Here is a 20,435-nt window from a genome sequence, read left to right as displayed (position 1 = left end):
CAGTGACTGGATAATTCCGTTCGTTAAAATTCAAACTCTCCCTAGTTAATTTTCGTTATTGTTTTCTACGTAACGAAGATATGCGAAGACAAATGAAATCAGTTCTTTACAGAGCCACATTTTTCATTTACGTCGTTGTGGATACTGTAGTGAACTGGTGAAATTATTTTTGTTGCATCAGATACCATGAAAATTGACAATGAAGTGGCCCCAAGCTGGGCGCCAAACATGTGGTGAACTCAGGAAATTAATTTTGTGTCATCCGATACCATGAAAATTACCAATGAGTTGGCCCGAAACTGGATCCCAAAAATGTTGAGAACTAGAGAAATTAAATGAAATCAAACACAAAGGGTACAAGATTATGGTGTTCGTGCACGAATGTAAAAGACTGCTTATATGATCAAACCATGAAAGAAATATTTATTTCCATCCTGTTTCCACAAACCAAAACAAAGTTACAAATCTCATGGCCGATTTGACTGGCTGTGGACACGACTCAGTTGTTAAGGGGAAGGCGTAGGGAACGAATCGTCTGACCATTCTTTGTAATCGTTCGTCTTATACTGCTGTTGGCGGCAGGCGCTGCGTCGGAGCTGTGCTGCGCGGGTTGGCTGCCCTCTTCAGTAATCGCGGCTTTGCAGCGGGTCACAAGTACGATCTCCGCGTTGTCTGCTCACTGTCGGTTGTCTGGGCGAAGCTGTGCAATCGCGCCGTCGGATGGCGGATGTTGGCGATGGTGGAGGAGCACCATGTCCTCTCTCTTCTGCCGTTTGTCCACTAAGCCCCTTCTCGCTTTCCCTCCATCTCTCGGTTCAGCTCGTCTTCGAAATATTCTCCCTTTCGGCGTTGTCTTTGGCGGACGAAATTTTCAATGCAGCCCAATGACAGATCACCATTTCATCGCCACGCTTCTCCGTGTAGGGTGGAAATTTTCTATCTGGCGTGGGCTGGCGTGTGGCTCGTGAATCTTCATCTTTCTCACGGTTTCACTTCCTTAAGTTGTTTTCCTGCATTCCGAGGCCGTTGAGGGAGCAGCTACACAACACTTCTTTATAACCTCTCTCTCTGCGTGAGTCCTGGACTGTCTTATGTTTGGGCTCCGTCTCAAAATCTTCTGGCGTCCGTCATTTACAAGGAATATCCCCACTGTCGAGAAAAACGTCTTCTGCCTTTTAACACTCCTTCCTGCGCCAATTCCCCGCGCTTTTTTTGTACTCTTTTCCTTGTGCCTGTGAGGTGCTGGAATTGTCGACTGCCGCCGGGCCAGAAGAACTCAGGTGATTTCGTGCGTACATTCTTGGTGTTACGTCCTAATGGATGCGTGTATCCATCAGCTCTCGGCACGCTTCTCTTGTCAGATGGACCCTTCGCATAGTGGCGAGGCGAGGACGTCGGCCCAGCTTAACGCTGTGTGCTTGCAGAATGTGCAGTGTCCCTCTTCTTGGGGGCTAGCCACAGGGAGTCCGGCCCCTTCCTCCCCCACGGCCACTCACGGCGACTTGGTGAAAGTGGCAGCTTTCGGACATATTACAGTACAGTAACATAAAAGACCTTCGTTAGCTGAATGCTCCAGAATGTACCGGTCACCATTAATTTGTTTTTTGACGTCACTTTTCAGAGTCTTGATTCTGTTTCTCATTCAAGTTACTGAATAACTAAGGTATTTCATTCGGGATTCTATAAACACATGCTACTTTCTAGCTGATTTGCGATTAAGCAGTTATTTACAGTTCATACTAAATCGTATGACTAAGAGCATCAGCGATTTGATTATCAGTACCCCTAACAGTCAGAAGTCCTCACACCCCAGCGGGAAAACCTGCACGTTCTACGGGGCCTGGCCATGATGTTCACGATGTTCAGGAAAGATTTTACTGTGTACCACACATCGTCTAGGTAATTATTACACCATACAAACAAACAGTTCAAGGGTTCTGGTATTCAGCCGACAGAGATTCCTTTGAAAACCACTTATAGCTGCCCAACCTCACGTGATGTAAACATGAACAGTTCGAGTGATAAAATGACAGTACAGTAAAATATGTTACTATAAGTTCTCTAGTGTGTGTACATGTCTATGTGTTTTCGATGCAACACTCTTGAGTTCGTCTATGCTAGTTGGCTGCAGTCGCAATTACACGTTTCATAAATAAAAATAAGTTTTAGAAGCTAGTGTTCAAGTAATGCAGCCTTCATAAACCGCACCTGGTTTATGATCCTAACTTAAGTGAGTATGGGGACATTACATTTCGTCGCTCATACCCAGAAAAACCATAACAGCAGAATATACTTCTCTTTCACTGATCTGTGCAATCATTGGTACAGTTTGACAACACATCACGTAATTAACATTTCCCAATTTCGATAACTAATCGATTCAGTAACCACTGTTTTGTACGTTTTACGTCTTCTTGTTACTTTTATTTCTTTTTCATGTCCAGATATTACCAAATATTCATAGATTTTCGGCTTAGATGTGATCTACACCTCAGGTACATTTATTTGTATCCCATACATCCGCAAAAGTAGTAGGAAAAAGAGAAGCAACATACTGTGCATGTCTTGCACCAATCTGCAATCACAAAAGATGTTGTCTCAATCTCCAGAGCTCATTTTTGTTGGCGTTCACTACTCGCAGCCGATTTAGCATTCTCAGCGCCTTCTACGAAAGTTTAATATGAGTACTTTCATCGTCTCCACGTAGGTAACAGCTTATGGGTCCTACGACGAGCTGAGACGCGATTTCTTCTTGCTTTTGGTCGTTGCTATACACCGAACGTGTCCTCCTCTCTATTCATGACAGACCTTTCTTCAGTGATCTGCTTAAATTTGCTCAGTATATTCAAGAAATGCTCATTACATTGTTCGCAAGTCTCATTAAGGATGACATCTGCTTTCCTGGTGGGGGTAGACTGGGAAGGCAATAGTCGAGTGCCGAGCGAGATACTCTGTGCATTGTACTTGAAATATGACTACGAACCTGACAGGGCTTTTTATAATTTTGAAGATGTTTATAGCTGTTATTGTGTTAGTTATCAATTTTTTCCTCCTAAAAATTGCTGGTCGTTCTATTAGAGGTGCAAACATTCTCTAATTGTGGAGTGGAATTCTCAATGATGTTAACTTCCAAAATGTTCATAACTGAGATTTTCGGTCTCATAAGCGCTAGGATCCTACTCGTCGACTTCGGGATAAAACTGATGGCGAAACTGGTGTCAAATACAGCAGTCATGACCTCTTGAAAAGTGTTAAGTGCCGCATTGATCTTACCACCGATGAGATGCAGCTCAGTATTGTTAATGTTGGCGGTCTTGAATTTAGTGCGGGTCATGCTTTATGAGGCGAAATTATATACATTACCTGTATTTAAAGTGAAAATGGTTATATTTTGTTGTTATGATCGTGCCTGCCAGTCAAAAACTAAAGAGAAGAAATCTCCAGCACTTGATGTGACTGAGTTTCATGTTAAAATTAATTATATTAAATTGTGATTTAAAACTGAAACCATTATGTGGGATAGATATTGATGATTACATCTTCGTAATTCATTCTTGCAGAAATTATGTAAATACAAATTCCAATGCGGAGAACTCGAAAAATATTCCAAACTGCATCTCTTCACTAAATGCTGTAAGCTAGATCTGATAAGCCAGAAAAAAATCTTATTTAATATGTCACCATTGGAGAGGTCCAGAGACACCAAAGACGCAATAGCGAGAGTGAAGGTGAAAGTAGGCAGCAGATTACTGCAGTGTACAGTGTCCCAAATGGGAAAGGTGAGTTACTTAAGGTTTGCTAAAATACGTTCATGAACATGAACGATGCAGGCCGCAACGAATCTTAAGTGTTAATTTCTAAAAAGAGATAGAGTGGTAACAGTTACATTGACAACGGGAAGCCTAATGCACTATCTAAGTTACAGATGATGACTAGAGCAAAGTGAAAACTAATATTAATTCATTTACGAAGGATGGAACCCAGTCGTCAAGGGCAAAAATTTATCACCCAATTTCTGAGTCCAGACTTAAATATCCACAGACTGTCAGTTGCGTTTAATGAAATATTTCCAAATAACGAAATTGGATACAAATATTATAAGAAAAGCTTTCAGAAAAATTTCCCTGAACGGAAATTCCGTCATCCAGAAGACAGATACATGTAAAACATGCAACAAACTGCAATGCGGAATTCTAGGGCAAAGTTCACAAAGCGTATCCACAATACACGCACTAGAGTTACACATACGTATAGCAGAAAGCGCTACGGTCAAGATGAAAGCCACAACTGCTTTAGCGCAAATTCCAGGAAGTGAAATATCTATTAGTTCTATGGATTAGGAGAGAGTACTCTATGTCTCTACTCTTATTCGTTCTAAGAATTTTTCTCGTCATCACTTGAGCTGTTTTATCTTCTGCATCAGCTTAGGTGATATACGCACTTCCTATGTGTGTTGATGGTATGAATGTATTGCTGAGAGAGGGTTTAACGAAATAGCTTCATGTCTTTTACGAAGTATCAGTGTTGCTACTGCAGAACGAAAGGAACTACATACGCCTAGTGATAACTGTGCAGGACGAAATAAAAGCAGAATAATATTTTGTGTCTGTTCCTAATTTCTCTTGGAATTTTTGAAGTAATTCAGCAAAATTATCTTGAAGCACTCACACCTATTTACAGTACTACCGAGATTTTGCTCTTGTGAGGCATAAAAGAATAATGAAGTCATTTATCCCAACAAAACTTTGGAAAGTTATTACATGAAGAAAAATATAAATAAGTTAAAATATGTACACATAGAGGTAAATCATTTCCTTGACTTGCAATTTGTTTGATTCCTTATTTTCTTTTACCAAAATGAACATAACAAAAGCCTTATGCTTCTGAATAGATGCGAGATATCCTGGAAAAGTACTGGTGAAAACAATTTTCAGTAATATAGAAAAACGCAGGAAATTTTATCTTTTGAAAAAAGCAAAGCCATTGAGGGCTACACAGGAAGGTTAAATACCTGTCTACACCTACATATACATGGTTACTCTGCAATTAACACTTAAGAGCGTGGCAGAGGGTTCATCGAACCATTTTCATACTACTTCTCTACCATTCCACTCTCGAATGGCGCATGGTAAAAAGGAACACCTAAATCTTTCGGTTTGAGCTCTGATTTCTCTTATTTTTTATGTTGAATATTTCTCCCTACGTAGGTGAGCGTCAACAAAATATTTACGCATCCGGAATAGAAAGTTGGTGATTAAAATTTCGTAAATAGATCTGATGTGTGTGAAATCTTATGGACTTAACTGCTAAGGTCATCAGTCCCTAAGCTTACACACTACTTAACCCCTATTATTCTAAGGACAAACACACTCACCCATGCCCGAGGGAGGACTCGAACCTCCTCCGGAACCAGCCGCACAGTCCAAAACTGCACCGCCGTAGACCGCTCGGTTAATGCCACGCGGCAAATAGATCTCGCCGCATAGAAAACCGCATTTGTTTCAGTGACTACCACCCCAGCTCGCGTATCATATCGGTGACACTCTCGCCACTATTGCGCGATAACACGAAAGGAGCTGACCTTCTTTGCACTTTTTTTATATCCTCCATCAATCCTACCTGGTAAGGTTCCCATACTGCACAGCAGTATTTCAGCAGAGGACGGACAAGTGTAATGTAGGCTGTCTCTTTAGTGGGTTTATCGCATCTTCTAAGTGTTCTGCCAACAATGCGCAGTCTTGGTTTCGCCGTCCCCACAATATTATCCATGTGATATTTCCAATTTAAGTTGCTCGTAATTCTAATTCCTAGGTATTTAGTCGAATTGGCAGTCCTTAGATTTGTGCGATTTATCGTATACCCAAAATTTATCGGATTTATTTTAGTACCCATGTGGATGACCTCGCACTTTTGTTTGTTTAGTGCTAACTGCCACTTTTCGCACCATACAGAAATTCTCTCTATATCATTTTATAACTGCAAATGATCGTCTGATGATTTTACTAGACGGTAAATTACAGCGTCATCTGCAAACAATCTAAGGGGGCTGCTCAGATTATCACCTAGATCACTTATATAAATCAGGAACAGCAGGTGACCTATGACACTATCCTGCGGAACGCCATATATCTCTTCTGTTCTACTCGATGATTTACCGTCTATCACTACGAACTGTGACCTCTCTGAGAGGAAATCACGAATCCAGTCACACAACTGAGACGATGCTCCATATGCACGCAATTTGATTAATAGTCGCTTGTGAGGAAACGGTATCAACAGCCTTCTGGAAACCTAGGAATAAGAAATCGATTTGAGATCCCTTGTCGACAACACTCATTACTTCCTGGGAATAAAGAGCTAGTTGTATTGCACAAGAACGATATTTTCTGAATCCGTGTTGGTTATGTATCGATAAGTCATTTTCTTAAAGGTGATTCATAATGTTAGAGTACAGCATATGCTCCCAAATCCTACTGCAAATTGAGGTCAGTGATATGGGTCTGTAATTCAATGGGTTACTCCTATTTCCTTTCTTGAATATTAATGTGACCTGTGTTACTTCTCAGTCTTTAAAAACAGATCTCTCGTCAAGTGAGCGGTTGTATATGATAGCTAAGAAAGGCGCTATTGTGTGTGCATACTCTGAGAGGAACCAGACTGGCATACCATCTAGACCGGAAGACTTGCCTTTCTTAAGTGATCTGAGTTGTTTCGCAATACCTAGGATATCTACTTTTATGTCAGTCATGCTAACAGCTGTTCTGGGTTCGAATTCTGGAATATTTACTTCGTCTTTTTTCGTGAAGGAATTACGGAAAACTGTATTTAGTAACTCCGCTTTAGTGGCACCACCATCGGTAATACTTCCATCGCTATCATGCGGTGACGGTATTGACTGTTTTTTGCCTGAAACATCAGAGTAGTATCGTTGCTGAAAAGAAGAAAGATGTGTTGTCAATGTTGAACTACATTCCTGAAGAAGTAAACTTATTCTACATTGAATCCTGTCAGGATTAATAGTGAAAAGTGTTCATATTTCATACTGCTTTTAATTCCATTCTTTTTGGTAAAGCTTTTTCGGTGTTATTATTGTTCGAAAAATATGTTTTTACAAAATCAGTGACAAAATACTTCCATGTTTCATACTGTTCAACCCCAGTTTTGTACTGATAAAATCATTTTAATTATATTAACACTTAATCACATGTTTTTGTAAACTAAATGACATAACACCTTTCATAGGAAATCTATCGTAGTTTAGAACTTTTCCTTATTTCAGATTTAAAAATTACATTATACGCTTTTTAGCTCAGTGTTGTTTACATATACTTAATATGGTAAATAGTCAAACAATAATACTTTACTCTGATATAGTTTCTTATACAAGAACCAATGCAAATACTTTATTAATAAATAATTTTGTTTATAACTAAATAGCAATGTTATGTCACTTAGCACCTTTGAGAATGCCGATTTTCAGTTACGTTTTTTTCGTCCAAGTGACATTAATAAGTGTAATATGAGTGGGAAATGATCAGAGTATGAAGCATTGGCCAGTGTTGTTTCATTTTCTCTTCACCCTCCTACCACTTCTTCGGTTTCTTACCACTAGAACTCTATAATCTACTCAGAGCATACTTATAACTTTTCTCTTTTTAGTTAAATGAAGGTTTTTTTCTGTTTCACTCTTAGATATTTCACGTCTTTATTATTAGAAGCAATTTATATGAATACCATTCAGTAGATTATTCTAGACACAGTGTTACATATTTGAGTATAATTAATCTTTCTTTTAGGCATTTGTGATGCCCAAAGAAGGTATCCCTTACTACGGCATCACTCGTTGGAAGTTCATTCAATACAAGAATATTTACACTCAACGCTACGTAATTACAGAGGTATGTTATGGTAAGCAAAGCTTAGGTCATTATATCATAGAGCTGTAATAATGTTTGTGAAGTCGGAACACAGAGGTATAAACATGACAATTTATTTGAAATTAATCCGAATTAGACTTGATCTAATGTACAAAACTATCAATACAACACAACAGTATCACATGCCACACTCAGTGTTTGGTAAAAAAAAAAAACACTAAATGGTGCATCAAAATCTTCTACGTATTATGGTATAGATTAGAAGGACTTTTTAATTTTGTGCCATGGGAACTTTATTTCATACCCTACTGTAGCTGAGTTTAAAATACAGCTCTACAGACAACTATCTGGATTATGTCGCCGAACAAAACAGATACATGCCTGCCCACCTAGAAAACAAAATACGTGGTAATTAAGCTTCAGACTAGTTATATAGTTAGTCTGTGAAAATTACTAATCACAAAAATGTCATCCCGATGTTATCAGTGAGGAGACTAATTCACGTGCAAAAATACCGTCAGCTATACATCAAGGAAGTGTGATGGGAACTTTCTAATGAAAGAATGTAATTTTTTACATTTAAAGCTGGCGATTTTAATTCTTTCACAGAACCGTTTATTATTCCTTTTTCTTTGGAGAAACCTTTCGAAGAGGACTTCAGTGGCATAACATGTGTCGAACTTGATCAGACAGAAAGACGACGACGGCGCGTCACTGTCTTGCTGTCAGGAGAAGAGATCCCATAAAATCCTGCCCTATTGTAGCATATGCATACACACACATACCTCAGGTGCTGTTATAGTGTTTACACCTGCGTTTCAAGCTCACTAGTCTAACAACTTGCTCGTGAAGCTGCTCATACTTTCACAATGTACTCGACTGCGGTCGAAAAGTAGATAGGATTTTCGTTTAAGGTGACTGCTGAAAAAAAGGTTACAGGAGCAATGCGGTTATATGCTGAAAGTTATCATGATAGTGCCAAGCTCTCACCACGATTGCAAGTACTAAGAAATATATCGATAAAATGGAAGCGTGAAGAATAAAATAGATCAATGAAAAGAACTTTCTATTGATGAAACAAAGACAAATAAAGTTTTCCGAGAAGTGACTCAAAGTCCATGTGTCATTTCGAGGCAGCTTGAATGTAAGATTTGGGTCACCCAATAGAATGTCGTGCGAATACTAAATTCCAATTTCGCTGCATCACGACCTTCATGACAATGAGTTTCAGAATCTGTTTCAGTTTTCCTACTGGTGTCTAGAAAAACTGAGAAGTGAATTTTTGTACGTACAATTTTGGTAACCGATTACGCGTCATTTACTGTCCATGGACAAATCAATCTTTGCAATATGCGCCAAAGATCAGTTGAAAATCCAGGCTGTCTGAGAGACGTTGATAAACAATAACCTTGGCCTACTGATGTATGGTGAGGGCTTTTTCAGAATCTCATCATTAGTCCCTGTTCTATTGATGGAGCTGTAAATAGTGACAATTATCTACGTTGTGAGACAGGGACGTTGCCTCAGTTATTGGAAGACATCCCAATGGACGTAACGCAATCCAAATGGTACCAGCTTGATGGATGAGGTGATTTTCTACATTCTGTACTGTCTCCCCGAGCCGAGTTCGGTTACTGTACTGGACATATGTTTGGGAGGTGTACGGTTCAAATCCACTTCCAGCTATTCCAATTTAGGTTTTCTATGATTTCCTTAACTCAACTCCATAAAATGACGAGATACAGTTGCATGAAGTTGTTTTGGTATTTGAACAGTATGATGAGCTCAGCTCGCTAACATGCTTCACCAAGTGAATACATGAAGTTCAATTTCTATCTAGTAGATGGCTCATAAATGTATTCTAAAACGAAGTACACGTCAACTCTACCATATGGGAGCTGAACTTCGTAAACAACCAACTTGGCGAAAAGAGTAGTTTTTGGTCATGATGATCAGGTTATACAGGAACTTATTGTTACTGCTTTCAACAGTGGTAAGAATGTAAGTGGTCTGTCTTTCAGTGATTCAGGTTCTGAAGAACCCCAAGCGATAATTCAAAGAGTCCTTTACTATCAGAATGTAATGGTTGTCGGCGTAGATCTTCAAGACAAGATGATTGCTCTCTTTCCAATCATACGATGCAGAGTGAAGGGGTATACTAAGAAATCTTTTATATCATTGATATGAGTTTTTTAAACTGTTTCATTATATACCACAAGATCACTGGAAAGAAAAGAAACTACTACACTGATCTCAGGACCAACGTCGCACAGTAACTACTAAGGAGCGGACAGCTACCTAAGTACACTGTCGCAGGCAAGACTCCTGTGAGACTTCAGGAAGAAGAAAAAAAAGAGCTCATTTCGCAATGCTGGTATCCTCAATTGAGAAGGAAAAACTAACAAAATGGTGTTTTGGAGCTAGTGAGCAGAAAAAAGAAATGAAATGGCACGTCACTGTAAAAAGTGTGCTGTTGCTCTATGTTTAGAAAACAGTTTTGATGTCTACCGTTCTCAAAAATCATACATCTGATATGTAAAACAGCCATACTAGCTGATGTGTATAAATTACCAGTATGGCGTTTACGGGTTGATATGAAAACTACAATGAGAATCAAAAATATTTTATCCGCAACATTTGGCCACACCTTTCAGCTACTTCTCTACACAGTCACCACTCAGACACAAGCATTTTTCATGGCCATATATCACCTTCCCCAAACCCTCATAGAGGGAAGGGAATTCCCTACGCTACTTTGCAGTTCGACAATCTGTGCCAAAATGTTGTCTTCATATCCAGCAGTTCATATGAGAGAAGAGGCGAAAATCCCATGGAAAAAGCTGCCGGAGCATCTTCGTTGCCCCTCTCATGAAGAAAGAAACTCATGACAGTTTAATCAAATGGCCTGGACGAAATCAGGAAACACCAGTTTCTAGGCATCTTTGCGTGTTCGCTGTGACCTCAGAAGTGAAAAGTGCGACGTGGCACTATAGACTGACATACTAGAGACACTGCGCAACACATCCACTCAAAGCTTCATCAGCTTTTCCGTGCGGTTTTAGTTTAGCGACCTCATAAGTGCGCTGTTATTGGGTTAAAGTTGAGGTTGACATACCTCCTTCGAAAGAATGCGACAGTTTTCCTTTCCTAACCAGAGCTTTAGGTCGGTCTCTGACGACCTCGTTGTCGTCGGGACATTAAACTGAAATCACTCTTCCTTTGTGTTTCCAGAATCTCTTTTAACAACCGACGCAAAGAGAGGGGTATTATAAGTTTAACGTGTGTATCTGTATATCTGTCTGCGGCATCGTAGCTCCCATACGAAAAATTCGATTTTATACAGTTTTTTTTTTATTTGACAGCTGGTTTACTAGCAATGGTTCTCATGCGTATCATGTAAGTCTGTTCTGCCGTCTACATTTCATCAGCTAAATTAAGTTAAAATATTTTCCACCAGTGCACTCTCTCGATACACGTTACGCAGTACGTAAGAGCTACATTAAGTTAAGTAATACCAGAATGTAAAGCTCCAAAAGATCTAAATGAAAGCCCCAAACAACATATGTTTATCTTCTGTGGTTGACCAATAATATTGATTTTCGACTTTAAAGTCGCCAACTTCGGCACCTACAAAACAAAGAAGGGGTGATAGTGACTCAGTTTAAAAGATAAACATATGCTCTTGCAGGATTTTTCTAATTCTTTTTTAGGTCTACAGTTCAGCACTAAACCTAATAATTTAGAAAGCCTATTGCAAGAGAGCATAATAGGAGCCCACTTTCTTCCCACTTGATATAGAATTATCGTCAACGTTTATTGCTTGTGTTACCTGCGCTAGCTAAATATATGCTAAAACGTGGTCAATGAATATACGTGTGAATTAAAAAGAGAAACATGTAAATCACGTAAGTGAAAGAGATCGAAAGTTCCAATTTCGTGTATTGTGTGTATTTGTGTGAAGGGGGAGTAGACTGTCAATCGTACGAGGGTAATCCCAAAAGCAAGGTCTCCTATTTTTTATAAGTACATAGACTTGTTTATTTCTATAATGGTTTATATCAGTTTACAGCTTGAACATTTAGCTACGTTTCGAAATAATCCCCATTTCTGTCGATGCATTTTTGTAGACACTCAGGCAATTTTTGTATGCCCACGCCATACCAGCTCGCCGCCATGCTGTTCAGAAAGTTATGAACCTCTTCTTTCACCTCGTCGTCGGACCTGCATCGCTTTCCGGCCAAATACGCTTTTAACCTAGAGAAGAGGTGATAGTCACTGGGCGCCAAGTCAGGACTGTAGGGTGAGTGGGTGGGTGAGTGATTCTGTTCCACTGAAACTGTTGCAGGAGAGCAACGGTTTGCCGAGTGACGGTGTCAGCGGGCGTTGTCATGGAAAATGTGTACGCTCTTGCTCAACATTCCTCTTCTCCGGTTCTGAATTGCTCATTTGAGTTTTTTCAGAGTCTCGCACTACCTGTCAGTGTTAATTGTGGTTTCAGTGGGCATAAAGTCGACCAACAGTACACCTTTCCGATCCTAAAAAAGGTTGACATGACTTTACCGGCAAACTGTGTTTGTTTGAATTTCCGCGGCCTTGGCGAAGAAGAATGCCGCCACGGCGCAATTGTTGCTTGGTCTCAGGTGTAAAGTGGTAATCCCAGATTTCGTCACCCGTGACAATTGACTCCAGAAAGTTGTCCTGTTCGGCTGCAAAACGGTGAAGAAATGCGTGGGAAGCATCAACTCGTTGCCGCATGTGGTCCTCAGTCAGCATGCATGGCACCCATCTTACGCACCCCTTCCGGTAGTTCAATTTTTCCATTAAAATTCTGTGAGCTGTGCTTCGGTAAACCTCAGGAACCCACGTGCTGAAATCACCCAGGGTGATCCGCCGATCTGCACGCATGCTTTGCTCAATCTTCAACACTGTCTCCTCAGAAATTGACGGTCTCCCGCTCCTTTGTTCCTAGTGAATTTCGGTTACACCAGCTGCAAACTCTCTACACCACTTACGAACATTTTTGACATCCATGCACGATTCGCCATACACTTCCGTCAATTGGCGATGGATTTCAAACGGCGCAGTGCCCTTTGCGTTCAAAAACCGAATAACTGCGCGCAATTCGCACTTGGCGGTAACATCCAACAGAGCTCCATTCTCAACGGCTGCTAAGCCAAGACTAAGCGCCTCTGCGCGGCGTGCACGTGGTTACGCACAGCGCCTGAAACACTCTTCATAACAGTGTGACCAACTGACACACAAACAGAGTTCTTTACTCATAAAAACACAGGAGACCTTACTTTTGAGATTACCCTCGTACTATGTCTACTAGTAAGATATGAAGTTTAAAAAGCGTGTAATAGAACTTGAATCAACAATCTAAAAAAACTCCAACCTGTAAAAAGTAAAGAAAAACTGCTGCCCCCGTAAGTTTAATGCGAGTAGTGATATTTTTATCCAGGCATCGTCACATCGGGGGCAAATATCAAAACAATAATATCAAATTGTTGAGTCTAATAAGTCTTAATTAATCTAACTTGAAAAATTCGCAATATACACGTAACTGTCAATGAGGCGTGCTCTCGCGCGCCTGCCTGTCCGGGTCACCGCAGTTGGTCACGACCTTCGTGCCGCATTCACCCCGCGTGACTCGTACTTGCGGTTTAATGATGTGTGAGTTAGTATTCTTTTATTAAACCATTGCAAGGCATAGGCTCGTAAGAGAGATTTATGCAAGAAACTAAGTTCGTATGAAATTATGGAAAAAACTGTATATAAAAATAAGGAACTCTATTATTTAACAGTGTTAGGCTAATATTAAGGACATATTGGTTTCCATGTTTTACGTAACAAGTAATTATAACTTCACTAGCTATTTTGAGGTGTAGTTGTGTGACGCCAAAGCCTGGAAGAGATTACACTAAACAGAAGTGGCTTATACTGGGCAATAATGGAAGTATGCTGTTCTAGAAACGAGAGCTGCTGTTAACTACTTTTTTTGTTTACTTAGCGGTCCCCCAACACGACGACGCTTGGATCAAAATATTACAACTTATATTAATCTTAAATGAGCAAAACACACTTTTTTTAATTTTAGGGCTTTTATAAGTATAAGGTTTATTAAATTTCTACTTTCAGCTTTACTAGCATCTAGAATTAGAGTATCGTTTGTCAAGGTCAATGTATTGAGCACTAAATATGACAATAAACAGATTTGAGTTACATATTAGCTTACGTTTGCTACAGTAGGTAGATGTTTGTAAATCCAGTACTCCTGTTGGAATGGCGGTGGTTAACGGCGCAGCTATCTTGTTAGCTCGACACATGGTATGTCGCTGAAGACCTCCCGAAGGCTCTTTCCTCTTGCACACAAAGAAAGCAGATAATTCCATTAAAAACAAAGAGAAATTGGAAAACATCGTAGTTCGTTCCGCCGATATAAACTCTAAATGTTACTTGCGTACGCCAGATCTCGATTATCTTAACTGAAACGACCCCCCCCCCCTCGTATGAAGGGTCATCGCACTATTAAAGCTATAACAGTGTTACAAAATCTCGCATAAAATAATTCAGCATTCTGCAATTTACAGTAGCCTATGAAACGTTCCTTATTCTAAGGCTGCATAAAATATGTCGAGAGTCGCCATGTGTACTTGATACCTTCAGTAGACTGTTTTCTTAACGTCGTGCTCCTTGTAGGATCCATAAGGTTACCCTGGCCGTATCTTAATGCAGCCATAGCAGGGGAATCGTTCCGTTTCTACTGAAAATGACTGGTATTCAGAAACGAATGTGGCCACTGAAATATTTTATGTGAGATTTTGATCGTAATTAAGGAAAAATGCGCTCGCTGGTACTATCACCTAGCTAAGTGGGGTACTTAGATATTATTAAAAACTGCGAGATGCACGAACACCAACAGGTGACCATCAATTGCGCAACATCTGTTATCTTCATTAAGACATGAACAATTGTAACAGCAGATCTGGAATAGCCTTACAGTTTCAAAGTTAAGTGATTACACAATCTCGCAGGAATCAGTCACGAACAGAAAACACCTAGACGCACTGTGAAGGTCATGTTTAGTTTACTATCCCCTAATGAAAGATATGTTATCTATTTACTTCTGTACTACAGAACCCTCACTACTATCCAAATATTGAATGTGATCATTACTGTATTACTTCAAGTTCGTCTTGTTGTAATTCGTTAGTTCCTTCTTGTCCTTAGCCATTATTCTTTTCCTACTGAATAATTTTAAACGTGAAGCAAGTAACATTTCATCAAAAGTTAGCCAACGTCTGACCACAATTGCACAGATTCTTCCTTTTAAGTTAACAGATTCTTATCAACAGAACCCCACTTGTAGACCAAAACTGGATTAGAAATTATTTTAACTTTATCATTGTTGTGTTCCTGCAACTCTCCTCTGTTCCTGGAACTTACAGTCAGTAATTCACCTTTTTCTTTGTAATGTATTAGAAAGAAAGACAATGAATCATATAACAACATTCATTGGTGCAATAACAAAAATTTCACATATAAAATGTCATACAACGACTTACATACACATACATACTCATAAGCAAACGAGAAAATAATGCAAGTTAGTACTTTAATCATTGTCAAATTTATCCCCCCTTCTCAAGTATTTACCCATTTTTGTTCATGCTTCACCAGTTAGTTTCCTCATTAGTTTCATCTAAATTCCTTTACTTACCACCTGTCCTTAACACATTTCTAATACTCCCTCTTTTTGTGCCCACATCCTTCCTTCATAACTTCATTCTCCACACTTCAACAAGCTTCTCCAAATATTCTCATTAGTTCATACAGATATGGAAACTGCAATATTTACATGCATTCACTCATCTACAAACTCGAAGTTGCATTGGGCCAAATTCATAAAGCAATAAAATGTAATTCAAATCTTTTTTATTTAAGAGAAAATATCATGTTCAACATTTTTCCCTCTCATCTTTAGCGTTTTTCTCAAGACCCCTTAATTTTAAGAGTCTTCATTTCAACTGTTTTTATATGCACCACACTTTTCACTCCATATGATTCTAAGTACACAGGAAAAGACTCATGTATGAATGAGTGCCGTTTCTGCATCTTTTATGTAATCCTGTTAAGGTTTTCTGGCCTACTATGAACACATTCCCTTGGAGAGTCTTGTCCTGCTACATCCAGGTATATCCCAAGATATTATCTCACATCTAAATAATCCCAGTCCCAAGGAGTTTTCTTACCTCTCAATGTACACTCTCATGGCTTAGCCAAAATATTCAAAATTACAAATATTTTATAAAAATGCACAAATCTGTTTTCTCTTTTCGGAAACAGGACCATCTCCAATTTTCTCTGGATCAAATAGAATCTCTGATGCCATCATAATTTGTCTAAGCCATTCCACCTACCAAACTCTGACTTTTCTAGATTCATACTAACATCATATTCTTTGAAAATACTTAATAACCTAGTCCAAAATCTCAATGTATTTTTTCCACTATCTTCAGCAAATCAAACATCTTCATTGTAAGTGATTAATCTTTTTATCACATCTGCTGGAAGATTGCTGTTAAAGCCTCTGATAAATGCAGACAAACTGACGTTCGTCCCAAAGGGCAACTTGTTAAATTGATAATGGGAGCCACAAAATAAATGTGCTTTAAATTTATGACATTAAATTTGCTACTCAAGCGGCCAAAACCTGCACTTAAGTCAGTATTAGGCATGACTCTAATACCATGAAAGTTTTGCAAGATATCATCTAATACCATTGGTCTGGCAGTTTCTAGCATTATAATTTTATTTATTCTCTAGAATCTGAAACCAAAATAATACCATCTTCCTTCTTAAGAACCACCACCAACGTTATAAATATATATCCCACAAGACATATTAATTTAATGAAAAATAAAAATTAGCACTGCAAGAAAATTGCAACATTAAAAGGACGAAAAATTTCAACAAATTGTGAAATATCTGCCATCTAACATGTAGAAATCCAATAAAAGAATGGCATAGTTCTTCCATTTAAAAATAAGACAGTAATATCCCTCTTATTCGAAGTTGTTGTTCCACATATTTTCAGACAAACACAAGTTTGAACGAAAATCGTAATTACACCCTAACTCCAAATTATTCCTCCAATACTCCACACTACATTGTTTTAGTTCTCAGGATAATTTCAATGAGTGGTTACACTCACCTTCCATTCACCTTCTATTTCACATATGAAAATCAATTTTTCTCCGCAGTACATGAGCAATACAGCAGCTCCTAACCACAGTTTTCATACCCAAGCTATAAATGAAAATTTAAAAATATTACCAGCTCTCTAACTTAGCTGCATATTCTTCCAACAATATCAAACAAGCTGACAAAAAGCAAATAGCACCAAACTACAAAAAATCTATTTTCCAAAGGATCTGCATAATAACTTGCTTCCAATTCATGACATTTTGTATTTAGAATTCAAGTAGTCATTGATTATTAAATTGCTTGCAAAACATAAATATCAATGTAAATTTATATATTCTCATTCAAGGTAGCAGTATCAATATCTTTAAGTAAAACATTTAATCATAAATATTGCAGCTAACTGATTTAAGCTGAGACAACTGTAGCTGAAAAGCAATTGGGAACTCACAGAAAAGAATAATTATGCAATGATATACAATAAGTGTAATAAATGAAAAGTGCTACCTTGCTTTTGTTCCACTGAAGAGCACACACACACACACACACACACACACACACACACACAGAGAGAGAGAGAGAGAGAGAGAGAGAGAGAGACAGAGACAGAGAGAGAGAGAGAGAGAGAGGAGAGAGAGAGAGAGAGAGAGCGAGAGAGAGAGAGAAAGAGAAACATGTGGTTAAATGATCTTGCACAGTTCAAGTTGGGCTTGCAATATCTATTTTTTGTACACTGATTTGTGAATGATGATCCATCAAGAAAGTGATTAAGAAGTGAAGGAGTATTTCCTTTCTTGTAGTAGCAGTCAACAGTGCACATGAGGATGTTTCTTTAGTTTTGAAATCATTGGCTTTAAGAATAAGGAATAACTGAGCCATCAATGTCAATACATAAATTATGAATAGGGTTGGCATCTAATATCACAGTAATGTGTAAGATCACTCTACAGCACTTTAAGCGAGCATTGATAATTGAAACAGCACTAATTAACCTATCTTCCTGCATATGCAACATAGTATCAAGCAATGGAAAGTACTTAATACTAATCTTTAACTAATGTTGAGTTCTTAGTACATGACTTGAGACATAGCAACAGTTTTTTTTATAATTCTGGATATGATGGTGACCTTGAAACTGCAGCATCACAGACTGAAAAGATAATGTTCATCTCTATATTCAGCTTCCACATAATTAAAATAAAGCAGCCTATGAGTTTCCATCTCGCCATGTGGAAGAATACTACCACTTGCCTGGAAAGTGTAGTAAACAGAGTAAACTGTACAGAAACGTAGGAAGCAGTCCTGAAATAACTTAACCACTTCACCCAAGTTTTACCCACCATAAGAAATTTTAATACCCCCACCCAATTCTTACATAGTTCTGTACTATGAAAACCAACACAGATTGACACCAGACAAAGTCAGTCTTATTCCCAAATCAGAAGTCAGAACAGACCTCCAAATAAAGAGCCATGAACTAGAATGACATAAGCTATTTCAAATCAAGGCAGTTTCATGGCTTCTAATCTGTTAAGGCTTACCATTGGCTCAAAGACAAACTGAGCTCCAAAAGTTGTGAAAGTGCCTGAGTGACTGTGCAAAAAGGTTACTCAGAGACTTCAGTCGAAGCTGAATACAGCAGAAACGTGCAACATGTTGCAAAAGACAACTGTTGTGATCTACTAAATGCAAGGTATAGTGGATAAAAGTGTGCCTGCTGGATGAACAAACAACTTTAACATACAATTTCACATTCAGTGGTATTTATGCTTAAAATATAGTTTAATTTTTGACATAATATTTGTAATTTCAGGTTTACAATGATCACCTGGTACCCTCAGTGGACCCAGAAGTGAGACAATGTAGATTTTCATGGGAAACTGATGGACTGAAACATTATAAACGATACTCACAAAGTATATGTATTTTGGAGTGTAGGAGGCAAAAGGAACTAGAAATTTGTGGTTGCAATACTCCCTTGATGCCATTTGCAGGTATGTTTTCTCATAACTGTTGCATATTGCCATTTCCATCACTGCACATTCTCAAAAGCCACTGCTGTTGTTCCAGTAGATCTCACTGTCTAGATCATATGAAATGTATTTCATATTTTTCAGATGTGCTGTAATCACAGTATTGTACTGATAAAAAAGTAAATGTATGTTTCTGAAGCAATTTATTGGTCAAATGAAAATGTATACAACTTATGATATAAGGAGAAAAATCGCATTCAGTCTGACAATATTCCTTGAAACAGTGTTGAGGACGAATGTGTTGTTTGGTTTAGGCCAACAGAAATACTGAGTGACGCAATTAATTTCAGTTTGAGCGCACGAGTTGCAATGTGGTTGTTGCATTCTTGAAGTTCAGTTACGTAGAACAGTGATGGATTAGTTAGGCCCTTGTTCATGTGTTAATTAAAGTTGATTGCATTTATGAGATTATTGCACTTGAATTACCATACACAGTTACCAATAAATAAATGGCCTAGGCGAAAAAGCTACGTGAATGAATTTAGTACATTACAGTCTATTCAGTTTCATAAAATGGTATGTTTTGGCATTGGTTAGTTAATTTCAGTTACCCCTTATAGAAACATAATAACTAAACGATTGATATTTTTCAATTACTACAATTAAATAATGATAATAATTATATGTCCATCACATTAATGAAAAATTTGGTAATAAGATGTTTTGTTTCTCTGCAGCATACACTTTTCTTGCATTGAAACATACTCCCATGTGATTCTATTCTGTAAATCGCAGATTAGTTGTGTGTATCGTCTCCAACATCGGCAAGATCTTTGTCCCTCTATCATCCACAGTTCGTCAGTTCTGTTCAACATGCTTTCATTGTGTAAATACCTTTGCCCTTGTTGCTGGCTACAACATATGTTGCATGTGAACCCACCCGAGCTGGTCAGACAATGGTGCTTGAAAGCTGATTCTACTTTGTTCTCTACATTTGTTTAAATTTCTTCCAACAGGCCACTTTGGACGCATTGAAAGTTGCTTTAGCTTATTTAAAAGTTTATTGTTGCATGTCGTACTATTTTTCTTTTTTTGCGATCTCTACGTGTAACTTTGTAAGTACTTGCCGGTATATGCTTCGTTTTACTGTTATCACGCATCTCTGTCTTGATTTCAATGTGTTATTTGCCTCAACTAACAGAACCAACTAAATTGTAAACCGGTACACAATTAACATACATGCGTACATTATTACATGGCAATCAGACTCGTCCATGTAGGTGCCGATGACTTAGCACATACTACAAGGGTGAAGTAAAAATGACGCACTTGTGGATCGGCATGCAAATTCTTCATCCCATTTCAAGACAAAAGTCCGTCT

At 38.5% G+C, this 20,435-nt stretch overlaps 1 protein-coding gene across 1 annotated transcript in view; it reads left to right on the top strand.

The window, feature by feature from the left end:
- The first annotated feature begins 7,830 nt into the window (after positions 1-7,830).
- The window catches only part of LOC126281871 (uncharacterized), a 114,378-nt gene continuing 101,773 nt past the window's right edge, over positions 7,831-20,435 (top strand). Inside the window, exons 1-2 of the mRNA XM_049981148.1 lie at positions 7,831-7,898; positions 18,895-19,075. Of these exons, the coding sequence (XP_049837105.1) occupies positions 19,063-19,075 (13 nt within the window). The 5' untranslated portion in view covers positions 7,831-7,898; positions 18,895-19,062. The remainder of the gene's footprint in view (positions 7,899-18,894; positions 19,076-20,435) is intronic.

Source organism: Schistocerca gregaria, chromosome 7 (genome assembly GCF_023897955.1).
Source record: "Schistocerca gregaria isolate iqSchGreg1 chromosome 7, iqSchGreg1.2, whole genome shotgun sequence".
Lineage (NCBI taxonomy): Eukaryota > Metazoa > Arthropoda > Insecta > Orthoptera > Acrididae > Schistocerca > Schistocerca gregaria.
This window is presented reverse-complemented; position numbering and strand designations above follow the sequence as displayed.